Source organism: Nycticebus coucang, chromosome 11 (assembly GCF_027406575.1).
Source record: "Nycticebus coucang isolate mNycCou1 chromosome 11, mNycCou1.pri, whole genome shotgun sequence".
NCBI classification, from domain to species: Eukaryota; Metazoa; Chordata; class Mammalia; order Primates; family Lorisidae; genus Nycticebus; species Nycticebus coucang.
In genome coordinates, this window is record NC_069790.1 from 72,930,314 (window position 1) to 72,956,410 (window position 26,097).

Here is a 26,097-nt window from a genome sequence, read left to right on the forward strand (position 1 = left end):
AAGTCATGGATGCTTCATCCATAGAATGGTAAATAAATATATTGGGATAAATTTACATAGTAGAATATTATGCACATACATACCTACTTTACAAAATTGCTCTCTTCCTAGCTACATCTTGTCTTTCTTTAAAGTAATATTACTCATCATAAGCATTTTCACACCATTATTATAAATGTTCTTTTAATGATGCTTAATATCCAACCATATTATGCACCATCCTTTATTTTAAGGTTCCAGAAGTAGAGAAGTATAATATAATAAGCACCTGAGTACATTCCACTAAGGTTTGCTAAATTTTAACATTTTCCTACCTTTTCTCAGCTTTTTATTTTTAATAAGATATGGCAGATACAGTTGACTGTGTCCCAGTAAGTCCTTCTTCATTATCCTTCCATGACCTCATTTTCCTCTCATGCACCACAGGTCACCACTCTGCGGGGTTTGGTGTTCATCATGGCACACTTTTATTTGTAGTTTTGCTGTATGTGCTTGTATAGACAAAAATTGTACACATTTGAAAACATATAAGTGGTATTTTCACATATGTATGTTGATACATACTGCATATACATCTATGTATCTGCAACATAGTTTGATGAGAACTTGTAGCAGGGATGCTGGATTTTGTCAACTTTTCTTTCATCATCTACTGGGATGATCAAATGTGCTTTCTCTTTTTGCTGGTTAATAAGATGAATTGTATTGATTGGCCTTGGACTGTTAAATCAATTTTGCATGCTTGCAGTAAACTCTACTTGGTTCTGGTGTATTATCTTTTTTACACGTTGTTCCATTCAAATTGCTAAAATTTTGTGAAGAGTTTTTGCTTGTATGTTTATGAGGAATGTGAATCTGTAATTTTCTTCCCCTATAATTTTTGTCTGGTTTAAGTATCAGGATAATACTGGCCTTGTTAAGTAAATTAAATATTTTTGCCTCTTTTTCAGTTTTCTGAAAGAGTTTACATAGAATTAGTCTTATGTCTTCCTTGAATTTACCAGTAAAGCTATCTGACCCTGGAATTTTCAACTACAAAACTCAGACACATGCACACACATACAAAGACATGTCCAGGTATTATACACACAGTCTGTAATATATGTTTATAACATGTATTTATGCTATTTATGTACAGTATTATTAAACATGCTTTGGTTATTTGTATCTTTCAAAGAATTTGTCCATTTTATCTAAGTATCAAATTTACCGGTATAAATTTACAATATTCTATTAATAACCTTTTCATACTTGTGAAATCTGTAGTGAAGTGGTTTTCTTGCAAAATAATGATAATTTCATCCTTCTCCCTTTTGTTTTATTGACATTATCTATCTTGGGGTTTTATCAATTTTATTGATCCTCTCAAAGAACTCACTGTTGATTTCATTATTTATTGTTTTCTATTTATTTCATTAATTTCTACTCTGATCTTTAATATTCCCTGTTCTCTTCTTACTTCGGGTTTAATTTGCCCTTCCTTTTCTAGTTTCTGAGGTCATTTATTTGAGACCTTTCTGCTCTTCTAATATAAGTATTTTATATTACAAGATTCTCTCAAAGGCTTCCCTTAGTAACATCTCACAAATTTTGATGTTTTTTAAAACTTCTATTTAGTTTCAAATTACGTTTCAATTTACGTTTTTGATTTCTTCCTTGATTCACAGATAACATGAAAATCTTTCCAAATCTGGCTTTTCCAAATATTTTTCTGTTACTGGTTTCTAATTTAATTTTATTGTGGTCAAAGAAACTTAGTTTTTATAATTGAATTTTTTTAAGTTATTGAAACTCGTTTTACTTCCCAGATGTGGTCTATTTTAGTAAGTTTTTCATGTGCAATTAGAAAGAATGTACATTATTGAGCATTCTATAAATGCCAATTAGGGTAAGCTGACAGATGGTGTTGTTCAGGTCTATGTCATTACTGATTTTCCATCTACTTGATCTATCACTTATTGAGGGAGGGGTGTTGAAATCTAAGTACAATTGTGGATTTGTCAAGTTCTTTATATAGTTCCATGGGTTATTTATTTATTTATTTTGAACTTCCCTTATTAAGTACGTAAACATTTAGGATTTTCATGCTCTCCTAATGTATTGACCCCTTTATTATTTTGAAATAAACCTTTGTATCACTGTTAATATTCTTTGCTCTATTATTCTACTTTTTCCAATGTTATTATAGCTTTCATTTGATCATGATATGGCATCCCGTTTTCTATCTTTTCATTTCTAACTTTGTTGTGATGTTATAGTTGAAGTGTGTTTTTTGGAGCAGGCACCATGGCTCACACCTGTAATCCTAGCACTCTCGGAGGCTGAGGCAAGTGGCCTCAGCTCAGGAGTTTGAGACCAATCTGAGCAAGAGCAAGACCCTGTCTTTACTAAAAATAGAAAAACTAGCCAGGTGTTGTGGCAGGCACCTGTGGTCACAGCTCCTCAGGACACTGAGCCAGGAGGATCACTTGAGCCCAAGAGTTTGAGGTTGCCGTGAGCTATGACACCACAGCACTCTCTCTACCCAGGGTGACAGAGTGAGACTCTGTCTCAAAATTTTAAAAAAGAAAAAAATAGATATAAATATATATGGCAGCTTATAGTCAGTCTTGTTCTTTTAATCTAAACAGATGATCTCTGTATTTTATTTTATTTATTTTATTTTTTGAGAGAGAGTCTCCTTTTGTTGCCCTTGGTAAAGTTTTATGGTGTCACAGCTCACAACAATCTCAAATTCTTGGGCTCAAGCAATTCTTTTGCCTCAGTCTTCCAAGTAGCTGGGACTTCAGGCATTCTCCACAACTGGCTATTTTTAGAGAAGAGGTTTTTCTCTGGCTCAGGCTGATCTCTGTTTTTTTAATTGTGGCTATGTGCGTTTAGAGGTTTCATTAGGCTTTACGTCATACATCTTTACCTTATTAGAGCTGTTAAATGATATACAGCTTAATATCAGTATAAGACTCTGATGGAGTTCAGTTCTCTTCCCCTGTCCCTTGTACTTCTATGGTCATATATTTTAATTCAATGTATTGTTATTTTTTATTTAACCCATCTATTAGCTTTGAAAGGGATTAAAACAATATGTTTTTTTCTTTTTTTTATTGTTGGGAATTCATTGAGGGTACAAGAAACCATGTTACACTGATTAAAACAATATATTTTATATTTACCATTTTCAGTGCCATTTTGAAAGAATTATACAAGTGGCTACTGTTGTCTATATCTGAGGTCTCCAGGATGATGAAATGCTTTTTTGGTTTTTGTCTTTCTATCACCTAGAGAAGCCACCAAATATATATTTGTTGAAATTTCCAGAAGTCATTTTCTATTATGCGACTAGTAAAAAGTGCATATGAACTGGGTCACTAAAAACTTCCAATATTTAATGTTTTATATTTATCTATTCTGAGGAAATTTACTACTTTTTCTTCTGTTCTATTATATTTAGAATGTAATAGAGCATCCCAGCTTCTTTCTTGATAGTTCTGAATTACCTTTTATCCCTACTAACTTAGCAATAGTTTAGAGAATGTCTTACTCCTCCCCCACTGCTCCATGCTAGATTTTTTTAAATTGGTATGTAACAGTTGTATGTATTTGTGGGATACCTGTTCACTGCAAGTATGCAATGGGTAATGAAATCAGAGTAATAGGAAATCCAAAGGATATCTGAATGCTGGTTTTGTTAGTCTCTCCCAAATGTGCTGTGAATAGTGATTGTTCATCTCCCATTTCCCAAGGCACCCCCACCACTACCACCTACTGCTCCTTTTTGTCTCCTATAACAACTTCTGTATAGGAAATGCTGTGGATGACGGTGGAGTACTCTATTACATAGAGCCTAGCCTTCCTAGCCAGCTGCCCAGGTTCGAATCCTGACACTTTCACTTTCTAGTCTGATAACATGGCCAAGTTTCTTAGCTTCTTTAGAGCTCAGAGTCTAGCCCTTCCTAAGGTCTTCCCTCCATGTTATTTCTGTTACCTTGCTAATTGTATTTAAGAAGTTTTCAAAAGAAAAGTAAACACACATGTGAAACGTGGCACATTATACTGGTTACACCATCAGAAATGGTCATATTTTTTGGTCTGTATTGAGGTAGTACACTCAGAGCCTGGCATCAAGTTGCATTTTCTTAGTTTAAAAGTCTTGGAGACAAGAGTATCAAGACCTAAAGCATCAAAAATCTAATGCCAGGGTAGGAAAGCTACAGCTTTCAGGGAAACTATACCCGCCAGTTTGTAAATAAAGTTTTATTGGAACACAGTCACACTCATTTATTTATGTAGTACTACAGTAGCTTGCATATTGAATAATAGAGTTTGGTAGTGGCCACAGAGATGATATGCCCAGCAAAGCCAATATTTATTGTCTGACCCTTTTAGAAGAAATTTTCTGACCCCTAAATCAAAGAAATGGTTTAGATTTAACTGGGAAGATGAAGAGCTGCTTAAGTTTGTTCCAGCATGTTAAACATGTATGTACTATTGGCTTTAACATGGATTCACAGAAGCCTTGCAGCCTAGTTTAGCCAGCCTCTGCCTTCCTAGTCTTGTACGATACCATTCTCTCCAGCTCTTCTTTTAGGGGAAAGTACTTAATACATTGGGTTTGGAAGCCAGGGGGCCCAACTAGCTGCTCCCTGTATTTGGGGAGCATTCTGAGTCAGCTATTGCCTGATGGTCTTCTCATCTGTATTTTGCATTATGTTTCAATTAGTCATGGCAAATACATGTTTTCTTATTCTCTCTAAAGGAGGTAAGGATTTATCTAAGTTTTATAAACATTTTTCTCTGTAGAATCCAATATTTATTTTGATAACACTATTAACTCAATGCCAGGAGTATCTTGATTAGCTCCCTTTAAGAAATTACCTTAAAATTTCTTTTGGTATCTTTTGGTATAAAACTTTCCTTACTCTCTCATGATAATTGCAACTCTCAGGAACAATGATTTAAGCCTACAGGGAGTGGAAGGTGTCTGTTACAGTATTGTTTTATTCTGATATGTTTTTGTAAAAATTTCTAACAAGGTTCTCAGATGAGTATTTGATAACTCAGGATATGCAGTTCTTTATCCTGTATTGCTTTTAATTTGCTCTGCAATTGGAAATGAAGCACAGTGGACTGGCATTAAGACCACTGGTAGAAACAGTCCTTGTGCCCTTTGCCCCAAGGGACAGTGCAGATATAGACTGTGGAGCCTCCAGCTGTGTGTCTTAAAAAGGCAGAAGTATTCTGCACGCCCCCCTTTTCCTACAGAGACTTACAATTATCTATGGGCTAAAAATCCAGGTACTTGCAGGGATTTTTTCCTCCCCTCCAGGTGATGATTATCTGATTCGATCAAGTCACTTTTCTCTTTGTCTCTTCAGTTTCTTGAGGGGAAGCCAGACTGTGCAACTCAGCATTGAAAGGCTGGTGCCCAGTCACATGGGTCTGACTGGGGAGACTTGGGGAGATGTTTTCTGTACATGAATGCCTATGGGTACAGAGTTTGGAATAAGGACCTATCAGCTGTGGCTGAGTCTATTTCTACTTCAGTAGTTCTCAATTCTTTAATTTTCTTTTTAAATAAAGAAGCTGAGCTGTGATTCATCAACTAAATGATAAGAAGCAGTGTGATAAACCATCCACTAACACAGTAGCTAGTGTTGTGAACTTATGTTCTACCGGATATACAAGGGATTCTTCAGCTCAAGATTTCAACAAGATAAAAGTACCTAAGTCAGTGTGCCTAGTGGGTGCTCACTAATCTTTTTTCCTTGTCCCCAAGCTTTACCACTTTCCTCTATGATAATTTGACTTGTGTATACTGGAGAACCTCAGTGAAAAGGAAAAAATAACTGACCACTCAACTATGTAATTTATGCCACCTAACCTGACAAGCATTTCAAAGTTTTGAAATGAATAGTTAACTGCCTTACCTTCATTTCGATTGTCTGATGCTCTGTAGACTGTGTTCTGTGGTCATTGCAAGACTCTAATAGTGATAAAATGTTAAAGTTATGATCCACTCAACCATCTAGGCAATGAAGGTCACAGAATGGTGTCTGCAGTGCTCGGAGGACGGGCGGAATCTGCAGTCTAGTTCTGGCCCAGATTAATTTTACATTAGGAGAATATAAAAGCTTCAAACTAAATATATATTGTTTCTATAAAAAGTCACTGATCTTTCTTTAAGCTCAGTTTGTAATCTTGAAACATTATCTATTGAATAATAAATTAGAGATTCAAAAATCTCTTTTTATTAATCCTATAGAATGCCAGATATAGAACAGATCTAAATTAAATATTGAAGAATTAAAATCAAAAGTTCAAAAATAAATTAATTGGTAAGAAAAGAGCAATTTCTCTTCTTCCAATCTCTGAAAAATTCAGGAAATGAATAGTCAAGTCAAGAATTTGAAAGTATGGTTTGGCTGCCTTATTTCATTGGTGAGAAGACAGTGTTCATCTATACTGGAGTTAGGTAGGTGTGTTTTATCTATATATTGTGAGAATGGATCAAAAAATCATGACTGTAGCTACCAAGGAGCCTCATATTACTTGGGTGAATAATCTTATCTAATCATATCTCTGTATCCATGAACAGTGGATTATTCTGTACTGTGAACACAAGTGAGTAAAGGCAGAATTTTTATGAGGAAAGTAATTTGTGTAGCTGAAGTTTCTTCTGCAATTTGGTAGGTGAAGGAGTTGGACTTTGGTGTGAAGGAATGGATAAAACTTATAGTACAAATCTTTTGTTATCAAAATAACATTGATTCAAATGAATGAATGAATGAATGAAATCATTCACTTTACCCTGGCTTGTCTTCAGTATGGGGGTGCTTGTACATCAGTGATCAATGATGTCTTGATACTGTCAGTAATTAAATATGGCCATTACCATAGGAGCCTTAAAATGTAAATTGCATATACATACATCAACTTAAAATGTGATCACCCCAGCTGGTGTCTTTTTTTCTTCCTTAGTATTATGGATGTTGAGTCTGAGTGATAAAAGACAATAAAATAAACTTCAACTTTTCAAATGTATTTACATTTTATTTATTTTTATTAATGTTTAATTAATATCATAACTGTATACATTTATGGGGTACAATGTTATGATTTGATATACAATGTGGAATGCTTAAATCAAACTGATTAACATACCCATCACCTCACTTACTTATTTTTTGTGGTAAGACTTTTATAATATACTCCTGTTTTTTTGAAATGTACCCTTGCATTGTGTACATTAGGTGACATCCTGCCAAATACCTTTCTCCACTCTCCCTCCCCCCTCCCCTCCCTTCTCCCTCCACTCCCCACCTTTCTGGACTATATTTGTGTTTTATCATTCATATGAATGTGTAAGTGATTATATATTGGTTTCATAATAGTATTAAATACACTGTATGCTTTTTTCCATTCTTGAGATACTTTACTAAGAAGAATATGTTTCAGCTCTATCCAGGTAAACATAAAAGATGTACATCTTTTTATGGCTGCATAGTATTCCATGGTATACATATATCACAAATTTGTTAATCCATTCATGGGTTGATGGCCATTTTGGCTGCTTCCACAACTTGTCAGTTATGAAAAGGCTGCAGTAGACATTCTGGTGTAAATGTCTTTCTTGCATAACGGAATTGCAGGATCAAACTAAAAGTAGATCAACTTTTAGTTCCTTGAGAACTCTTCATACTTCCTTCCCAAAAGGCTGTATTAGTTTTCGATCCCACCAGCAGTGTAGAAGTGTTCCTTTCTCACCACATGCATGCCAATATTTGCAGATCCAAGAGACCTTCTACAATAAATCCTTGTTGTTGTTTTTTCTTACCATAATATTGTTAGGCATGGAGGGACCAGGTGTCAGGGCCCTGCATTCCCAAGTTCTTGATTCCAGTAACAAAGAATAGTTACTGGTACCAACTGGACAGAATGAATGAACAGAGCAGAGCAAGCAGGTGCAAGTTGACAAAGTGCCAAAGTTGTATTAAAGATTAAAGCACTGTGCATTCCCGAGAAGGAGCAGGCCAGCTCCCATGACTGGAGGAGACAATGAGTTGGGCAAGATTTCTCCTTTTATGCTGATTCCCTAATTTTATGTTAAATAGGGGGATGGAATAGTCATGGTTTTCTTGGAAAAGGGGAGAGAATTCTGGGATTTGGGAACCTTCAAGACAATTTCTATCTTTCTTTCCTTGCAAGACAATTTCCAGGGTATTTATAACTGTCATGGTGCTGGTGGGTATGATTTTCACTATGTTACTGGCCTTGAGAGTATCTCTCTACTGTATGTATGGTTGTATGGTTTCTCTGCTTCTTTCTGACTGGTCAGTCCTTAGAGCCCCTCTACTATAGACCAAACATTTGGTCAGTCCTTAGGGATCCCCTTGACATGTCATCTGTTCTTTCTTGGGAGCCCCCTCCCTAGGGTCCCAATCAGGCTGTTCCCCAAACAACTCAAGTCAGTATAACCACATCTGTCTGTACATATCAGAAAGTTCCTGGGACATTAATCAGTCCCCCAAAACAACCAGCTCCCGACAAACCCACCTGCACATTCTTGTACCTAGGAGGTTTCAGTTAACCCTGTTTCCATAACAACTTGGGGCAGCCTGACCCAAGCCAGTCCAAAATAGCATCCACCATCCACCCTGCTCATGTCTAACATTAGTGTGTATCTCTCCTGGTGAGTTATATTCATATAAAACACTCCTAATTCTTTTATAATTTAAGCCATATTGTTGCACAAATAGAGCCAAAATAGTTTATATCACTTCAAATAATAATGAAAGAAGATAGGTGCATTATTTCCCAAATTCATATAACTTCTAAGAGAACATTCTACTAACTATGAAAAAGCAATGTGAAGTAGCACAGGAGAGTGTTGTTCTCATGATGTGGTCCATTTATGCACCAGTAAATGCAAAACAGCCTTGTTTCTTTCAACCCAGTACATGGCTATAGATTACTCTATGGGTGGTTGTAGTTATTATATTTGACAACTGAAATTTAACATTGCTTTCATTCCTGAGATGTGAGTGAAGTTAGAGCAGTGATTCTCAGAGTATGCTTCCTGGGCCAGCAGTATCACAGTTCGCTAGAAGTGCAAATTCTCAGGCCTCACCCAAGTCATCAGTGACTCAGAAATCCTGGGGGGTGAGAACAAGCAGTCTGTGTTTTAACAAGTCTTCCGTGTGGTTCTGATACATCCTATATTTTAAGAACTACTAGATTTGGGTCTGATGTTGCCTCAATCCAAACTGTTAAAATTTAAAACAGTAATTGGTGCCATATGGAATGTTTGTCTGAACCTTTATATCCAAAATATTCAAGAAGAGGTTTCTTCTTGAAAAAGGTGTTTATTTCTGAAAAATACCTAACATTGTTAGTATATGCCAATGCTGCTTTAAACAATAATTGACAGTGTGGTATTTTAGAGAGTTTTGAAATAATCCCTGAGGTTTAGAGCAGCACACTGTTAAAATAAAGTCAAAATAACTACTGGCCTTCATTTTATTAATAGATGAGTCAAATCTTCAATATTTTATGAAACATGCGTAGGGGTTTATTGAGGTCATAAATAATCTTCATACTTCACAAGTGATTAATTGAATGGAAGATTTTTCTTTTTTAACCTTAATCCAATCTACCACATTCACTTAACATGAAATCTATAAGGTTCACATTACTTTATAACACATCTGATTGAATAACACAAACAACACTATTTGCTTTGCTTACTTTAGCTATGTCTGTATAATGTTATACTTTGGATCTTATATGATTGAAAATGAGTACAGTAAAATCTGAGCCCTCTGCTGCTTATATAAAAATTGATTAGAGGCAATGGCCAAAAACAAACAAACAAAAAACTTATGAATGTTTTTGTTGGAAGCACACACAAAAATGTGGTGATTGTGTTCACACTTGCTAATGAGTAAATGACAAACTAAAGAAGTGTCTTCAAGAATCTAAGAGAGAGTTAATTAAAGGTCAAATCCAGAGGAAGTCACTCCAGCTGTCAAGATTTATTTTCTCCAACTTGCAGGTGAAAAATACCAGGGAAAAAAGGGAGAATGTATTCAGAAACATGATAAGAACAGAATTCAGTTTCTCACACAGTGACCCATCTGCTTAGAACACATTGCCTATTAATGATCAATTCCAAGTCCATTTCTTTAGCAGATATGTATTGGGTACCTGCCATGTAGCAGACCCTGTGGAGCACATCAGAACATAGTACAGTAGATGATTTCACTGAACCATCATCTAAATAATAATTCTTTCCTTTAAGCCGTGACTTTTTAAAAAAGTATTTTATTTAAATTACGAAATATCAGAAAGATGAAGGGGAAATGTTCTTTAGAGTTACATTTATCACAAACGTCATGCTCTTTTCTTCCTAAGGCAAAAGGCACAATGTTCCTTCATTTAAAAAGTGGAATAATAATAAAAAAAATTCCAGCAGCACCCCCAGTTACCATGGTAACAAAATGACAAGTGGCCTCATGTGATTTCACTGTGTATCAATAAGCTAACCATTTGGGAGAATTTATATTCTCTTTAGATATGTCTTTTGAGCAGAAGTATTATACATTTCATCAACTCATGAAGCAGGTACACGTATTACTCATGCAGTATTTAATTTAGCAATTAATAAAAAAGGTGGGGTTTTGGTTAAAGAAATGCAGCTAAAAGAGGTAAAACAAAGACCAGTTAGTTGCATTTCCTTCTTTTTAGTTCTATTTATTTTTCCTTCAGGGGAATGGCCTGGAAGAAAAAATAAGAATGAAATATATAAACCATAATATGGATAATAAAAATTATTTTGGACTTTTCTAAATACTACTTAGGAAGGTCTCAAAACAAAAATAAAAGAGCAATAAAAGATGAGCTTCACCTTCAGCTATATGATGAATCAGCCATACTTCGCTTTCATTCTCCATATCTTCCCCCTATTTCTGATGCTGGGTGATTACTTGTTATTATTCTTGAGTCTCGCTTCCTTGTCAACTCTCTATGCATAATCTGTTGAGTTGTGAAAGCAACTATAATTATTTCAGCATAAAAATAAGGTAAGTAACCACTTCAGGAAATTCAACTTAACTGTTCCTCAAGAGTAGACATTAATTACCTTTAGCTGCCAATTACTATTGTTTAACACTCCATTTCATTCACATATATTTGCCTTATTTTTAGAATCATATTACTTTCCACAGAGGTGTTCATAGATCTCCAGTTGCTTTCTCCTTCTTCCGCCACTGTTTTGCCAGTTGTTTTAACAATAATTAGTAGCCTTTCTTTTTGGACACATAAATCTAAAATCATGCTTTCTGACTTTTGTTGTTGCAGGTTCTATACCTACAGGTTAAAATAAATGGCCCACTAACCAGGTTTTATGAGTACTTTCACACTTTTCAAATGATTCAGCAAAAGGCATAAAGTTCTGCAGCGCAGGACATAGGCTCCACCTGTTTTCCATGTCTGTAAAATAAAGGACAAAAGGGTCCTGTATGTGGTAGCTAAGTAATCACGTACCACATGTTAGTATGTAATAAGAGCAAATGGATTTATATCTTGATTCGTATTTCTTTACACCTAGACAATAAAAAAGGCATTTTATGAGCTTAGACTTAAGAACTTTTTCTTTTCTTTTTTTTCTTTTTTGGAGTTTTTGCCCAGGGCCAGATTTGAACCTGCCACCTCCAGTATATGGGGCCAGCACCCTACTCCTTTGAGCCACAGGCACTACCCCAAGAATTTTTTCTTTATAAGAAGTGTCAGTTTGAATGATGGAAACTGATTTAAAAACTTTGATTATAATATATTCCAAAAATAAGGTAGCATCAATGTTTGTTGTAATTGTAGTATTCGTAGTAGTATACAGATATTGTTGGTATGGTGTTTATGCTTTTACTTTTTAGAATGCTCTTTTATATCTGGTATTTATCTCAGTGCATGATGGGAAATTGGATGATCAACTAAAAGATGTTTTAATCCAGGATTCCATACATTAAAACAAAATGGAATGCAGAGGCCCTTGAATTTCAATTCTAAGAACCCTTTTATCATACCATGCTTCTACCTTCTTCTTTTGAAAATGAAAGTTAATATGTCAGTATCTCTGTGTGTACACATATGCCCACCATTAGAACTCACTGCGCACTGTCATATTTATCAGGCCTATGAAAATAGCTGCAAGTTCAAAAATGCTTATATTGGGCACCAAGGCTTTAGGCCAATGACCCAAGCTAACCCAAACAATATGTGAAATAAATGAAATATCTCTTTGAGAACTGAGTGATTCTTTCCAAAATATAGCCAGGCTCCATTCTGAATTTCCTGTTGCCTCCCAGAGGTCTCCAGACAAGTTGTAATACTCACCCTTGAGAAGCCTGAAGCCTGCAAGTATTATAGGTTTCTGCTCCTGGTCAGTTCCTTTCCTCACGGTCTTTCTCTTCTCTTCAACCTTTTCCTCAGTATTGTCTAATTGACCTACTAAGTTGTACAGAGGTGCTAATGACACAATTTGTGGTCAATTAATAGGATTTATGTCTTGATAGCATAGTGTATAACTTTTTTATTTTTTTGTTTATTCTCTGCCTCTTTCTGTTAAAATATAAGTTCCATAAAGACAAGGATCTTGACTTGTGTTATTAAAAAATATATACCAGAAGCGTCCTTAGCTCAGTGGTTAGGGTGACAGCCACATGGACTGGGGCTCGTGGATTTGAACCCAGCCTGGGACTACTAAACAACAACAACCAAAAAAGGTCGGGCGTTGTGGTGGGCACCTGTATTCCCAGCTACTTGGGAGGCTGGGGCAAGAGAATTGCTTGAGCCCAAGAGTTGGAGATTGCTGTGAGCTATGACACCACGACACTCTACCGAGGATGACAAAGTGAGACTCTGTCTCAATGAAAAAAAAAAAAAAATATATATATATATATATATTCTGTATGCTTGGAATATGTTATATATATATTATACATTGTATTTAGAGACCTAAGTCCTTATTTTGTTTGCTTGAAAATTATAATTACTAAAGTAAAAGGAAATCGAGACATCCTACACGTATACATAACGTATTCCAAGCATACAGAAAAGTGCAATAGTGCTTAGCACATAGTAAATACTCAAATTAATATTTGTGGCAAGAATTCTATGATATCACCTCTTTTCTTCCAGGCAGCAGTACTTAACATATAATCCTTGTTGAGTGCTTAATACATGCCAGACATTGTCTTAAGTATATTTTGTGAATTATATCATTTGTTTCTCACAACAGCCCTATGAACATGCTGCTATTATTATTCACATTTTACAGATAAGAAAACTATAGTTTACAGAGGGGAAGGGCCTTCCTCGTGGTGTTACTGACAGCAGGTGGCAGGACCCCAGCAAGCTCAGGCAGTGTGATCCCATCGCTCACAGGTAGTTGCCCCTTTGTCTAACCCCAAGAGTAATTCTGATGGTGGAAAGTAGAAGGAGAAATGGTGGAAATTAAGGAGAAAGCATTGTGTCACATAGAAAGCCAGAAAGAAAGATATTTCTTAGGTAGAAAATTCTTAATTTATGTCCTTTTACATGTCCAATCAAGGCAAGTCCATGTACAAGTTGGGAATGCCTCCCATCTCTCTGCTCACTTTTTTCATCTTCTTTCTACATTCTCTTCCTGTCTCTCACTCCCTCTCTCTTTATAAGATAAAATAAATTTTATACTCTCAGTCTAGAGGAAAAAAAAAGAAAGAAAGAAACTCCACGAGCTGATATACCTCCAATTGCCTGTTTATTGTAAATAATAGAAACTGAGCTTTCTCTGATTCTTTTGAGCTCTCAGTATTTTTCTCTGTGTGTCATTTTCAGCCAAATCTCTTGACCAGAGATTGTGTAGATAAACCTTTGGAGAGGAGAATGTGATTGGCCTTGAGCTTTTCCCAGGGCTAATCGGTCAGTGCTATGAGAAACCAAGAGAAGGAGGCAGGCACCTCAGTGACAGATTTTACAGATCTGCCTGGTCCTGGAGGGTTGTGCTGGGATAGGAGATAGCACAGGTGGGCAGGGGGGCATTGTGGAGTTGCAGGGATAGACCTTGCCAAATATTTGGAGATAAAAGAGTGGAGGAGGACTCATAAATGAATCTAAGGGAAAGGGTCAGACAGCTTGGCTGGAAGAATGGTGGTTGACATTAACAGAGGAGTAAGGTGGAGAAATACACTTTCATTATGATTATTGAAATATTGTCAAATTTGCCACCCGGAGAGTGGAATAAAGACATTTTCAGACGTGCAAAATCTCAGAACGATGTAGGTCCCATGCAACCTTTGACAGGAAGCTTCTGACAGATGTGCTGTGCCAAAATGAGGGCAAGGACCATGAAAATAGGCATGGAGTCTGGAAAAGAGGAAGAACAGTACAAGACAGAGGCAACGTGATTCCCAGGATGACAACAAATGATCCCAGGGTGGCGCTATGGGGTTGGCCAACACAGTCCAGATTAGAGCAGGTTAGAAGGGACCTGCAGGCACTTGTTCTTCAATGGGATAAACTTGATAAGTTACCAAACCTAGTTGTGCATTTTGAAAGCTTTCTCTGACAAGAAGAGAGTTTACTAATTGAATTAATGATTAATGTATTAAAAATGGAGATGAAGTCATATTAAATCTATACTGATCAAAAAATTACACAAGAAAGGAAAAGGAGTTGGTAGAGCTGGGAATAGATTTACATGGTATTATTAATGATTATTAATGTAAACATTAAGTAGTAACCCAAACACAAATTTCCTCTGTTGGAATGATGGAAAAAGGAAAAAAGGAGGAAATTATGAGTGTGAGGGGGCAGAATTGTGGCCAAAAGAGAGCTAAATCCTTATTTTTTTCCTTGAAAATTAAAATATAATTACTACAGTAAAAAGATATCAAGAGACATCCTAAAGAAATTATTTAGAGATTTGGAAGTAAAGCAAATGAGTCAGCTGAAAAAGTTGAATTTGTTTGCCTCTGGATAAAGGGAAAGGTTTATTTCTGTGAGTGTGTATGTGTGTGTGGGGTGTGTGTGTGTAGGGGGTGGAGAGGCTACTATGGTCTCCTTTTTTAAAAATAACAAGCCTCATAGAATAATTTGAAATTTTAAAATATCTGTATATGCAGCTTTGATAAAAACTAAATTTTGAAAGGAAGCAAAGGAGAAGGGCTTCATTTTAGCACAATGGATGGATAATTTCAATGAAGGGTTAGTTTTGAAAGAAAAGAGAAAATATGAAGATAATGTAGATGAAGCAAATGAAAACTAGCAAGCTTTAGGGAATTTGATTTCAGTTCATCTCTTGCTTTACCAAGAAAGAATGAGCTCATGTCTTCTGCAGAAGCTCAAAGCAGTTGAGTTTGGAAAAATGGTGGGAACAGGACAAGAAGAGGCAAGAAGCCACAGATAAGAGGATTCTCAAGCACTGGTAGGATGAAGCTGACATGAAATAACCTGAATTTGTAGAGTACTTTGTTAGGGAAGGTTTACAGTATTCTATAGCAATTGCTGTCGATATGAATGCAATACCTAATAGTGATTGTGGAGACATATTATAAGTCAGAAAATAGTGAAGATAAATTAAAGGAATATTCTAAGTTGTTCCTAGTCTTTTAGTAGTTAGGGAGGCAGTAAAGCCAGATTTGGGGAGTATTGAAGAAATTAGGAGAAATCAAGGGACTGGAGGTCATGATTAGAAAGAAGAGCAGAACAAGAAAAAAGATGAGCAGTAAATGTCAAAATGGGGAGCACGGTATTTGAGATTATAGAGTAGAACTTCCTCAATGAGGTAGGCAAGCTTTCGGTCCAAGTAGGCAGCCGGCATCAGGTGGTCAACAGCAACACAGCTGGTCAAGTGATGCAGCACAGAAGGCAGAACTCAGTCACAGAGGTCTGAGGGCCAAGATGGAGATGGAAAACCACTCAGTGAACCAAAGGTACTGATAGTCCTCCCAAGAGTAACGTAACCACAAACGTGCTCACTAGAATTTGGTACAGCCGAGTTATTCCAAACCAGTCAGCAGCCCTGGAAATTGCTCTCAAGCATGTGATCCTCTGCTCACATTGTGCTAGGAATGCATTACCATGCTGCAAGCAGTTAATTAGCCAAAGCGTGTAGCTTCTGAAATGCGCAGGGAAATTAGTAAGGAGAATTGAATCTTTGTTATTTGATTTTTTTCTTAATGATTACAGTGTGTTCTAAATAAGCAGAAAAGCAAATCACTGATTGCCAAAAACCGTGTTAATACACTTCTAATTCACAAATTTAAACACATAAGAGTCAGAATATTGAAAGTGAAGGTTCTCATAGAAACATTAATTTGACAACATTATGCATACTAGGCGTAGGAGGCTTCTATTTTATAGCATAAAAGGAATAGAAAATATTGCAAAATGTGGTTCAGTCAAACAAAATAAATAACAAATTTAGGGGAAGTCATTAAACATGATTATGGAAAAATATTGTTTTTGAGACCTTCAAAAAAGGGTTGTAAAAATTTTAGAAAATAATACCTTTAAATCTCAAAAAATTTCTTCAATGGGAATCTTTCAGTTTTACCCAAAATCAATTTCCCAAGCACATCGTACATTCTGACGTTGGCTTCTGCCTTTCATATGCAGTCAAGATGTGTTCCTTCAGACCAAAAGGAGAACTGACTAGATATTTTCATGACCTAGTAATAAAGACATCAAATTCAGAGAGCAAAATATAAAATTTAAAGATTTACAATACTTTTATATATATATATATATACAAAATGGGGGAGTCTTAAATAGGAAGAAGTCTTGCCAGGTATTACCTTGCTTATATATTTGACCTCTGTATATTTCTGCATGCTTAATTTGCATGTATTCGTTATGTAAATTACAATCTGACCATGCAAAATGTCTTATGTAGGTGGCATAGAAAAAGAAAGGAAGATGTTTAGGGCACGTTGAGGGAAGGAAATATACCAGAAAACAAATCTGTATCCTTGAGTACGTCTATTTCTGCTCCCACCTCACATCCTGGACAGCATGCCTGGGAGGGTCTGTGTATCAGGACTGCCGAGCAGAGCCAAAGGCAGAGCAGCTGATGCTCCTGTCACCTTGGCTATCTATAGCTCCATGCCCTGTACAGGTGATGCAGGAAGGAAGAGCAGCAGCCCCACCGCAGTAACCTCCAGGAGCGTGTCACCTCCCCGCTCAGTCAGAAGTAGAGGCAATACAGAAGGAAGGCAGGCCATGTAAAAGGAAGGCAATGATGAAGTCAAAGATTCTATAGTAACAGCATTATGGTTACTAATGCAATTTTTTTTTTTTTTTTTTTTTGTGATTTTTGGCCGGGACTGGGTTTGAACCCGCCACCTCCGGGCATATGGGACCGGCGCCCTACTCCTTGAGCCACAGGCCCCGCCCTACTAATGCAATTTTAATTATGCCTCAACTCCAGTTGAGTGATAAATTTAATTTTAAGTAATAGTAAAATGTTTTGTGATTATTTAAATCAAACATAAAAAATTTTTGGCACAAATTTAATAAAGGAAAACCAACAATTCTCCCAAAAGAAAACAGATTATGAAAATATAACGATAGTTTGCCATTTTGTTAAGATTTCTCTTTTCTGTTGTATTTTATGTCATAGCACAGCCGTCTGTGGAACAATAGATGTCCTTTCATGAGAATGAAATATGTAAATTCCTGAACTAGCCAACTCCTGGCCCAATATTCAAACCACCTCTGCAAAAAGGGCACAATGTTCAGCATTCTTCACTGAAAAATATATGCACCCATATTCCATGGCAATGAACTCTGTTTAAGTTTGATGAAGAAAAATGCTTTGTGCCTTTACTTTAATCTTTACCCCCTGCTGTATTCTGTGGCCAAACAGAAGGACAAATACAAACTGTAAACTTGCAGGATGTACAAACAAGGGTTGTTGAATATTCAGAAATGTGGTGATATTTCCAAAGTTCAACAACAAATAACTTAGAGTCTCTCTTTTGTTTTGACTTTTCCTTATTCAGGCACCACAAGGCCACATAAGGAGGGTGAGGTCCCTGGAGTGGACTATATTTTCATCACTGTTGAAGATTTTATGGAATTGGAGAAAAGTGGTGCTCTCCTAGAAAGTGGGACTTATGAAGGTAAGCACAGCTTTCCTGTGAATCCTATTCCATGCTGTATTACATTTTTCTCATTTGACTAAAACGTGTTGCCAATGTGCTGCTGTGTTTGGGTTTGGAAATTTTAATAAGATAATTAAAGGAAAGTTAAAAAAAAGTCTCAATGAAACATACTCTTAGCACACCCAGAGAAATATATATGTGTACCCACAAAAGTATCCCTCTGGTTACCTCCTGAAGCTAACCTGTGATCTTCCAGATAAAATGTCTCCCATCCCTGGGTGGTGTCTAAATGAGGGCCAGGCTAGCGTTCTGGTCCTGTCATTATCTCTCTGTGGCTTTCTCAAATTATTCTGCCTTACTGGCCTCCACTTCCCTCCCATGAGAAATGATGGGGTAGGAAAATAGGATCTGTGAATGAACTCCAAAGCTCTCCCATGACAGTGAATCTTCTTACTTACCCAAGCTGAGCATGAACAACAAATTAAGCCAAAACCTTGAATGCAGGAAATGTGCTTCAGTGACGAAAACACTGCAACATGAACCAGAATCCGTCTTGGTTACAAACCTGGCTTCATTACTTACCTGCCATAAATATTTAGTAACTCAGTTACTATCACTAAACCTTAGTATTCATAACTGTGAAAGGGGAGGGATAGCATTGAAAAATACAAATGAGTAACAATGTGTTGATCTGATCACATTTAAATGCTTGGGTAACATTTGTGTGCATCTAGTTTACGTCTAATGACATTGTATATCTATGTACATGTACAATACAATTTTAAAATGACTTAACTAAGAAAAGAGTAGAACATATTCCCATACCTATTTCACAATTGTTATGTGTGTAAAGCATATGCATATGTACTATTATTAAAGCCCAAAGATGAATCAAGTTTTACTGAACTGCAATTAACAGTGACATTATAAACACAACTCCTCCTGCATCCAGCCCCTCACACATCTCATCGAATGAACTGATGTGCCGTGTTAACAATTTAAGCCCTCCACTTCCTCCTTCATTTAAAGGCATGTGTCACTTAACAAAAGAGATACCGAGAACTGTCGTTAGGAGATTTCTATAATAATGAATTAAGCTTAGTTTCCTGTCATTTTTTTACTTTATAACCTTTAACATTTTTTTTAACTTTTTGGCACTTTTGTAATGACATTAGGCTCAAAACACAAACACTTTGTATAGCTACGTAAAAATGGCTTCTTTATTCTATAAGCTTTTTTCTACCTAGAAATCTTCTTTTTAACTTCTTAAAGTTTTGTGCTAGAAACGAAGACACGAACACACCCCATCACCTAGGCCTACTTCAGGTCAGAATCATCAGTACCACTGTCTTCCACCTCTACGTTCTTTTCCCCCTGGCAGGTCGTCAGGGCCAATAACAGGTGTGGGGCTGTCATCTGTGATAGCATTACCTTCTTCTGGAATACCTCCTGAAAGACCTGCCTAAGGCCGTTTTTACAGTTCCCCTTTTTCTTTGTTATAAATAGAAGTACACTTCAAGATAATAATAAAGGGCATAGCATAGTAAATACATAAACAAGTAACAGTTTTTTGATCATTTTCAAGTATTATATACTGTACATAATTGTATATGCTAGATGGGGAGCACAGTAGGTATTTTTATACCATCTTTATGGATGGGGGATAGTATATTTCACTGTGACATTGCAGCAGCTGCAGTGTCACTAGAAGACAGGATTCTTCAGCTCCATTATATTCTTATGGAGCCATCATCGTATATAGTATCTGTTGTTGACCAAAACTGTTGGTGTGTGGGCGGCGCCTGTGGCTCAGCGGGTAGGGCGCCGGTCCCACATGCCGGAGGTGGCGGGTTCAAACCCAGCCCTGGCCAAATTAAAAAAAAAAATTAAAACTGTTGGTGTGGCACAAGACTGTAATTAATTCCATAGTTTAGTGGACTATAGTTATTCAAGAACGTAGAATTTTGAGGTTGTTAAAATCTCATTCATTATTTAGCATTCCTAAAGCAATTTTGACTGAGACAGGTGCCTAACGTGACTGAGGCATTTAGTTGCTGATTGCCACATTTACAGGAAATAGGCAAAAATACCCAGGAAAAGGAAATAGTTATACATTAGTACTGTATCTTCTTCATACTGTCAAGAATAAAAGATAGTAGAGATTGATTGAAAACACTTTAAAAAAAGAAGCTGTATTGATAAGCTGCCTTATCCTTTAGTAATGAGTGTCTAGATTTTTTTAAAGCTGCCTAAAACTGTACATGAAAAATAGTTTGCATAAGTCACAGAAAATAATTTCATTAAAGAAGTCGGAATACATAAACAATAGCATTTATAGAATACTTTCCTGTGAGCTTTATGACATTATTTAGTAAAAGTCATTAATTAGCAGGTTTTCCAATAATAATATTATGTTTATTTGCTTTATTTAAATATAGTTATGTGGCAACAAACCAGTGGCTTAACATACAGAATCATTACAAGAGTAGCGTCGTTAGCAATGTGACTTTTCATTTGTAAAAATACTGTGTACGTTTATTTTATGTAAGCTGAAAAAATTAAGCCAATGTTCATTTTAAATATTTATTGTTCTCGTGACAAACTAGATGTCTCAAAATTAAATATCAGTATTTTAAAGTATAGCTTAAATTAAAGGTTCCAGTTACATTTTAAGGGAATATCTTGAAACTGTCTGAAGCTAATGGAGTTTTGTGAGCAAGGGTGTGTAACCCCGAATCTTCTTCAGATATCCTTTCAGGGCTGAGAGTTTAGTTTACTGGCTTTGCTGCCAACTTATTAATGTTCCTAAGAGCTGATTATTGAATTGTAAGACTGAAATCTATATGTGACTTTTACAATTATATCAATACTGTTGCCTACAAACACACAACTCTGCATGTGGATAAATACGAATCTTTCGGGCGGTGCCTATGGCTCAAAGGAATAGGCACCAGCCCCATATGCCGGAGGTGGCGGTTTCAAACCCAGCCCCGGCCAAAAACTGCAAAAAAAATAATAATAATAAAGTAATAATAAGAAGAACAATCTTTCTTCTCAGGTCTCACGAGCACTTGAGTGAGTATCTGGAAAACATTCTCAAATCTCAGAATCATCCACTTTTTTCTATTATTAGAGCTGAGAAACTAGTAAAATTCCCCTTCTAATAAAAATGTCTACATTTCTTCAGGATTGGTCATAAACTCTAGACTTAGGGCTACCACTTACTGTGTTTTTTCTCAGGGAATGTCTTTTCTACTGTGGGTGCTTTCAGAATACACAGAGGACAGTCATGTGATACTCAAGTGAAGAAAGATCTGAGTGTTTTTCATATTTGTCGAGCTTTCACAATATCCCTCTCTCCTAAGGATTTTTGGAAGGAAGCCCATTTTCTCTATAGAGCGTGTTTTCCGTCTTTCAGTTCTCCTTCCTGTCTCCCTACCAGCACATTCTCATGCCTTGTCATACTCTTTACACTAGAAAATCCACTTCTGGTATTCTGTGAATACACTGATAATAATAATAATAATAATAAGGAATTGAGCTACTTTCAGCATAAGATTACAGACCTCATGTTAACCATGTGGGATCGTTAAGACTGAAAGGAACTCCCAGAGTCCAACCCCCAAACCAGAGCAGAAATGCTGCTGATATAAACTAGAGATAGGAAGATAATCCCTTTTTCTTCCTCCCCTTCCTAAATGCCTTCCAACTTGGTGCATTTATTGCCAGGGACATTGGGACTACTTCATTTTGTTTTTATTAGCTAAGATCAAGGGAGTCCTTAATAAAATGTCTAGTTAAGCTACTCATTGTTGAGAAAATCAGTTTTTATAGTGTTTCTTTGCTTCACTCCCACCATTTGATCTTAGAACATAACTACTTAGAAAAGTAGTCATGCGGAAAAAATGTGTTCTTTGAGGGATGTTTCACATGTTTACAGTTTTGTTTCATTGTTAATGATCCTAATTCTAATCTTGGTGGATGGACAGATGTAGCTAAAGTGGACTTGGTTGCTGGATTAGCAATCAGATTCACTGTCGTAAATTGTAGTTTTGCCTCTCAGGAACTAACTCAAAGTTTTTGCTCCAAAAGAGCAATTTTGTTACTTCTTGGAGCCTGTAAGGAAGCCTTTACATGCTTACAGTTACTGTCTACCACATGCCCCAGGCAGAATTTTAGTTGATTTTAAAGCATTTCTTCTTCCCCTGCACCCAAGCCTGAAAGCCTTTTGCCATTTACTACAGAACAGCTGCTGCCTGGGCTTGGTGCGTTGTCCCCTTAATGGCCCAGAGGACCTGGCTGGACAGTCGGGTGTTGATAAGGCAGCAAGTTTCCCATGACTTGGCTAATTTTGTCCCTACTTTTTCAGATTGAATAGATTTAAAATTAAGTTGATGAGTTTTATGATCAATAAACTGATTAATAATAAATCTATCAATAATCCCTTACAGATAAATTTCAAACACCCAGTGATGAGCCTGACTTAACCTCAAGCAACATACACAGCACTGAGCCTTCCTGTTAGGACTGAAAATGTAGACTTAGTGTGAAACGCAGAACAATGAATGCAGACAATTTTATTGGCATTAAGGTCACACTTAGGTACAGGTGAGACACCAAGGTGGAATGAAATGAGTAGGTCTGGCCCTCAGAGTACCTGGAAGGGGGACGTTTCTTTAGGAACTGTCCACAGTGCTGAATTACCCAGCGCTCTAATTTAGTGAATCCTGTCTGAGTAACGTCTTCCAGTTGTCTGGATTTGATATTCATGGTTTCACTAACCACTGATACTAGTGTCTGCCTCAGCCTGTGTTCTGAATATCATAACTACCTGATCATATGTTCCCCAAGCTGTGCCTAGATGAATTTTATTTAATTCACTTACTGTGATCATCCACAGTCAGGTTCCAGAAGAGCATTTCCTCTGGAACATCTGCTACCACATTTGGTTGCTGTGCTCAAAATGAAACAAAGCTATTTTTCTTTCTATTGAAAACATCACTTATCCTAAAGTTAACTTAAAAAAATGGACATAGGTCAACTGTAACATTGCCCTACTTTTTAAGAGGTTCATAACAAGGCCAGCAGGTTATTTCGGCATCTGACATACTACAGCACAGATAAAGCATTTATCCTCATCTTAAAGAAGAGGTTTCTCTAGGCATGGGTTCTAATATATATGACTTGAGCCTCCTACAAATAGCACACCTATTTTCTTTCTCTCTTTCTTTTTTTTTTTTTTTAGACAGTTTCCCTTTGTCACCCTTGATAGAATGCCATGTTGTCACAGCTCACCGCAACCTCCAACTCTTGGGCTCAAGCAATTCTCTTGCCTCAGCCTCCCGAGTAGCTGGGACTACAGGCATCTGTCACAACACCTGGCTATTTCTTGTTGCAGTTGCCACTGCTGTTTTAGCTGGCTGGGGCTGGATTCAAACCCACCACCCTCGGTGTATGGGGCTGGCACCCTACCCACTGAGCCACAGGCACTGCCCTTCTTAAACCATTTTTTAAAAGAACTCTGAAACTCAAGTTTTCTCATATTTGTACACATAGGAGTGATACAGCACATAGAATCCTATAAAAATTCAAGTAAGAAATATAAATAATTTTTTGAGTAAAATTAGCCAAGCACTCCTATGATGAGATAAGATACATAAAAAATTTTTCACCAATCTGCTTCATTTTACTAAAACCAACATCAGCTTTTTCAGCATGATTTTATGCATTTATTATTGAAATTTTGAATCTCTATTCTCTATCAAGATAGCATTCAGTCATCAAGATATACTCAGTGCAAAGAAAATCATTACTGGCACTATAAAATAGTCTTGAGACTATTCTTCTGTCAGTTTTATTTCTACCCACTAAAATGTAAATAATATTTCTAGAAGGGAAGATCAGTGTGTGAATTGAGGCTAAGATTTTTGTCATTTCAGGAAACCAAAATGAGATAAAATTTCATTTTCCCTTTCCTTTGCATACTATTACAAGAGAAAATTTTGCTAGGTAAGTAATAATCTCCATAACAGCAGTAAGCTCTTAGACCTTGCAGTTAAAAGGGTTCAGCTGTTTTTATATAACCAAGTTGTAATATTTTTTTTAATTCTTGCTTCTTTTTCTTTTGGTAATATTCCTATTGTGGAAACTCTAGCCTATGGATTTAAGTGAACATTTTTTAGGAACACTATCCGTTTATACATAAAGCTCACTAGATGTTCATTTGACCAGTAGAGAAAAACACATTTAGAGAAATTTTATACCCCTTTCAGAGCTCATAATGTCAGGGTTTTCTGTTTTGGTTTGGGGGGGGTTATTTATTTATTTTGGGGGATGATTCGACTTGTGTTCAGACAAGAGACTATATAATTTTTACATGTTATGCTAGTCTGGTATAAAGCATAAAAAATAGAAGTGTCATTATGTATTAAAATGTAAAAAATTCTCTTTTGGTTTGGGAATTTTGTAAGCCCAGCCTTTTCAAATTATGCAGTGTAAACACCTATTTTTAAGTACTTTTTTCTCTCAAAAGAGGATGGAAAAAATAATCCAAGCAAATAATTAACTACTTCAATATTATCATATAAATTATATGAAATTAGTAACTTAAAGACTAACATCAAGGAAAATGAAATGATTTGTACTGTCACCTTAACTGTAACATTAACCAGTTTACTATTTGTTCTATAGGGTTTTTATTCAGTCATAGCTGAAGGGGATAGGAATAATCTTTTTGGGTGGTGCATCATTAAAATAGGCCAATATTCAGGACATAGAACTCACTTCCTCTACTCTCTCATAATCCATGATATTATTTTATAAAACCTAGGTCTCAGAAACTATGATGTCCGTGGTTTAATTCATTTTCTTCTAGTTCATGTCTTTAGTTGCAATGATTTTCCAACTCTTGTACATATCCATAGTAACTTTTTTCTTTTTTTATGTTTTGTTTTTAATTGAAAAATAGTAATTGTAGATACTTATGGGATACAATGTAATGTTTCAATATATGTGTATATTGTGGAATTGTCACAGCCCACCAGTGCCACCGCTTGTCAGGGCCCAGGACTGGTCAGGTCTCAGGCCCAGCTTAACTAGGTTCCGGATGCCAACCACTAAGCTACCTTGCTCAGGAACAATTGCACTTAGGTGCCCGAGGGCTATCTACTTTAGCGAGTGAGAGAGAGAGAGAGAGTGTCTTTGAGGGTGAAGTAGTCTTAGAATAGATCTTAGTCTTTAGCAGAGCTTAGTGATCTTCAGCAGAGAGACCCTGGGCTGGTGTTCTGCAGGCAGGAGAAGAGACAGAGTCAGAGTAAGCGAGTCCGTGAGAGAATGCGCATGCTCCCGACTGCCTTCTCCTCCAGCCTAATATAAGGCTGATCTCGTGCCTCTCAACACCACAGGTGTAGAGACTGCCATTTCAGCACTGCTCTCATCTCTCGAGCTCTCATGCTTGTTAAGAGAGCTAAATCCCTCTCCATGCCCTTTTCACCAAGGTGTTCCATTATTGAGCTAAACAGGTATTTCTTATAACTCTCACTCCTCCTAGCCATAGGCTATATGGGCTGCTACATGGAATGATCAAATTAGATTAACTAGTTGTCACTTCAAATATAGTAGAGCTTCTGTAAGTTGAGCAGCCAAAGGGCTGTAAAAAAAGTGGTCAACATACAGAGGTCGTCAACATAAGAAACTTCTGTTGAGTATATGTGGCGTGTGTCTGGTCTATGAAAGTCATGTCACCTTAAGAGGTGATCTGTGGAGGGAGATGGTCAACTAAGAAAGTTCTACTGTACTTATTCTTTCTTGGTGGTGAAAACATTTAAAATTCATTCTTTTGGCTATTTTGAAATATACTATATATTAACTATAATCACCATCCTATGTAATAGATCACTAGAATCTATTCCTTTCATCTAAGTGAAATTTTGTACCCATTGACCAGTATCTACCCATTTCCCTT

The 26,097-nt window shown here is 36.5% G+C and overlaps 1 protein-coding gene across 6 annotated transcripts in view; it reads left to right on the top strand.

The window, feature by feature from the left end:
• MAGI2 (membrane associated guanylate kinase, WW and PDZ domain containing 2) overlaps positions 1-26,097 on the top strand; it is a 1,522,816-nt gene that overhangs the window by 844,771 nt on the left and 651,948 nt on the right. For all 6 annotated transcript variants that reach the window (XM_053609528.1, XM_053609530.1, XM_053609531.1 and 3 more), the window contains one exon: positions 18,033-18,152. In XM_053609528.1, the coding sequence (XP_053465503.1) occupies positions 18,033-18,152 (120 nt within the window). The remainder of the gene's footprint in view (positions 1-18,032; positions 18,153-26,097) is intronic.